The 2,577-nt window shown below is 30.7% G+C and overlaps 1 protein-coding gene across 1 annotated transcript in view; it reads right to left on the reverse strand.

The window, feature by feature from the left end:
* Positions 1 to 2,577, reverse strand: part of LOC107629816 — a 7,956-nt gene that overhangs the window by 4,214 nt on the left and 1,165 nt on the right. Inside the window, exon 4 of the mRNA XM_021117220.1 lies at positions 1,373 to 1,616. Within this exon, the coding sequence (XP_020972879.1) occupies positions 1,373 to 1,616 (244 nt within the window). The remainder of the gene's footprint in view (positions 1 to 1,372; positions 1,617 to 2,577) is intronic.

Consider the following 2,577-nt stretch of genomic DNA (forward strand, 5'->3'; position numbering starts at 1 on the left):
TAAAAAAATCGTTTTATAATAAAATAATAAATAAATTATAAATAAATATTCTAAAACATAATTATAATCTAATATAAATCTTAAAATATCTTCCAAATTTAAAGCATTACATAAAATATCATTAACCAAAATCTTATAATCTTATAAAATCTTATAATCTTATAAAAGTACAAATTCAAAAATTAAATAACAAAAAAATATCCAAATATGAAATGACAGTCACAATCTAAGCATAATTAACTAACTAAGAATGACAATGTTAAAAGCTGGACAGTATTTCTTCTTTACAGTAAAGATACATTCACCAGAATATAATGGTAATGTTAAATTAATTGTTGTGTGAAATAATAATAATGCATGTTGCAATTGCTGAGATACAATCTTTTAACTTTAACAAAACTTTATTCAACCCAAGAAACGGACAATAAATCTTGAATCTTCCTCAGCAAATCCAAATCAATCATAATACTAAATTGCACCTTCTGAGTTTGCAACTAATAAAATATAACAAAGAAATAAACTCTGAAAAAACCAGAATTAAAGAAATAAATCAGCAACAGAACAAATAAATTAAAAAAAATTCATTGAATAAGTCAGAATCATAGAATCAATCCTAAACCAGAATTTAAAAAAAAAATAAGGCTCAAGTTGAAAAGTCTCCAACTCTGTTTTGGTCTCTCTCATGCATATAAATACTGTACTTGCATAAGACTCAATAACGAAAAGATCAAAATCTAAGTATCAATTTTTGAGCTTTCATTCATCCTTTCACAAATCTTCCTCTGGTATCAGAGAGCTATTGGTCAAGAATCCATGGCTTTTATCATTCCTCTTCAATCAAACCCTTCTACCAACACTTTTTCTGCACCTGTTCTTAAAGAACTTACTGAAGATACATTCAAAACGTGGAATCAAATGGCATTGCACGTTATTCATGCTAATAGTCGGGCTCTCATCTCAATCAACATCAAATTCCTCCCCAATATGAGAATGATGCTGCGTGCCTTGCAGGTACAGTGTTTATATACATGAGAGAGACCAAAACAGAGTTGGAGACTTTCCAACTTGGTCAACATACCAACTAAATCCTAACTGTACTAACCCTTTTCTTTAACACAATCTTGATTGTCTATATGAATCTTATTTAGAACAAAAAATTCAAAGTAAAAAAAAAATAGAATTAACAACTCATCCAAAGAATCAAGAACAACCCAACCAAAGAACAAATCAGATTCAACAATGGGAGAAACAACTGAAGAATAAAAATAAATCAGAATCAAACCAACAATCAGAATAAAAAAGTTCAGAATAAAAACAAATTAAAATCAGAATCAAGATGAGGCTCCATTACAGAGTTATGGCATGAGGGTGCCTTCTATAGCACAGAGGCGATGGAGAACCGGATGGCTGGAGCGTGGTGGAGTGGAACAGAGCCGGCGCGGCGGAAAAGCGACTCTGCGCGAAAGAGAAACGACGCGAGACGAGGGCAAGTGAGACGGAGTGATGGAGACGGCAGTGGACAAGAGTGATGGAGTGACAAGAGCAAGTGGACGGTGACTGGGGAAGGCGGCTTCGGGGTTCAAGCAGTTGCGACAGCGGCGGTAACACGGCGGTAGCTGGACGGAGCAATTGACGGAGTGATGGAGGAACTCGAAGGCGAGATGGTGCTGCTGGTTGTTGTGACTTGTGAGTGAGTGTGTGTGTTCAACGAAGGGGGAGGGGGATTAGGGTTCAGGGGTTCACCTTTTTCTTTATTAATGATCGAAATGGCGCCGTTTTGATGAAAAATCTGAAAATCAGTCGGATTTCGATTTGGTTCGACCGACCGATTTTCGGCCAGTTCGACGATCCAATAACGATGTTCAAAAAAGACAGTTATGATTTCTGACCGAATCGAAATTCTCACCAATTTACAGTTTGACCGCCTGGTTCGAACTCATTTTCAGAACTTTGTCTTTTTTTTGTAAAAGGAACACAATTTTTATTAAATTTAAAAAATAATAAATATTTGTAAGTGTCAAATTTATTTCTAACGTTTAAATCATTTATTTAAGTTCCTGACGTTTTAAAATGATTTTAAAATTATCTTGTCATCGGTGATATATTAACAAAATTGATGGTAGAACAACCTCAAATAATTTTAAAATATCAGGAATTTAAACAAGACAAAAACGTTAAGAACAAAAATGATATATTGTTTCTAGAAGAATTAACAAATCAAGTAAAATGAAAGTGAATTTTAACGAAATAAATTATATTACAAATTCAAAATTTTTATTCATCATAAAATTTTTGTAGAATAACTAGCAGATAAACTTAAAAAAAAATAATATATACAATAAAGTATAAAATATACATTTTTATCTCTAATAATAATATACCAAACTTTTTAGTGTTTAATTTAAATAAGCTTTATTTTTAGATTTGAAATAAATTTTAATTTTATTTTTCAATGATATTAATTTTTTACGTACATAATTAATCAATTTTTTTAATTACATCTAAGTAAATTACTCTTAATTACATTATTTTTATATAATTTTTTTAATTTTATTTTTAAAGATTTTTACTCATTAT

Source organism: Arachis ipaensis, chromosome B03 (assembly GCF_000816755.2).
Source record: "Arachis ipaensis cultivar K30076 chromosome B03, Araip1.1, whole genome shotgun sequence".
NCBI classification, from domain to species: Eukaryota; Viridiplantae; Streptophyta; class Magnoliopsida; order Fabales; family Fabaceae; genus Arachis; species Arachis ipaensis.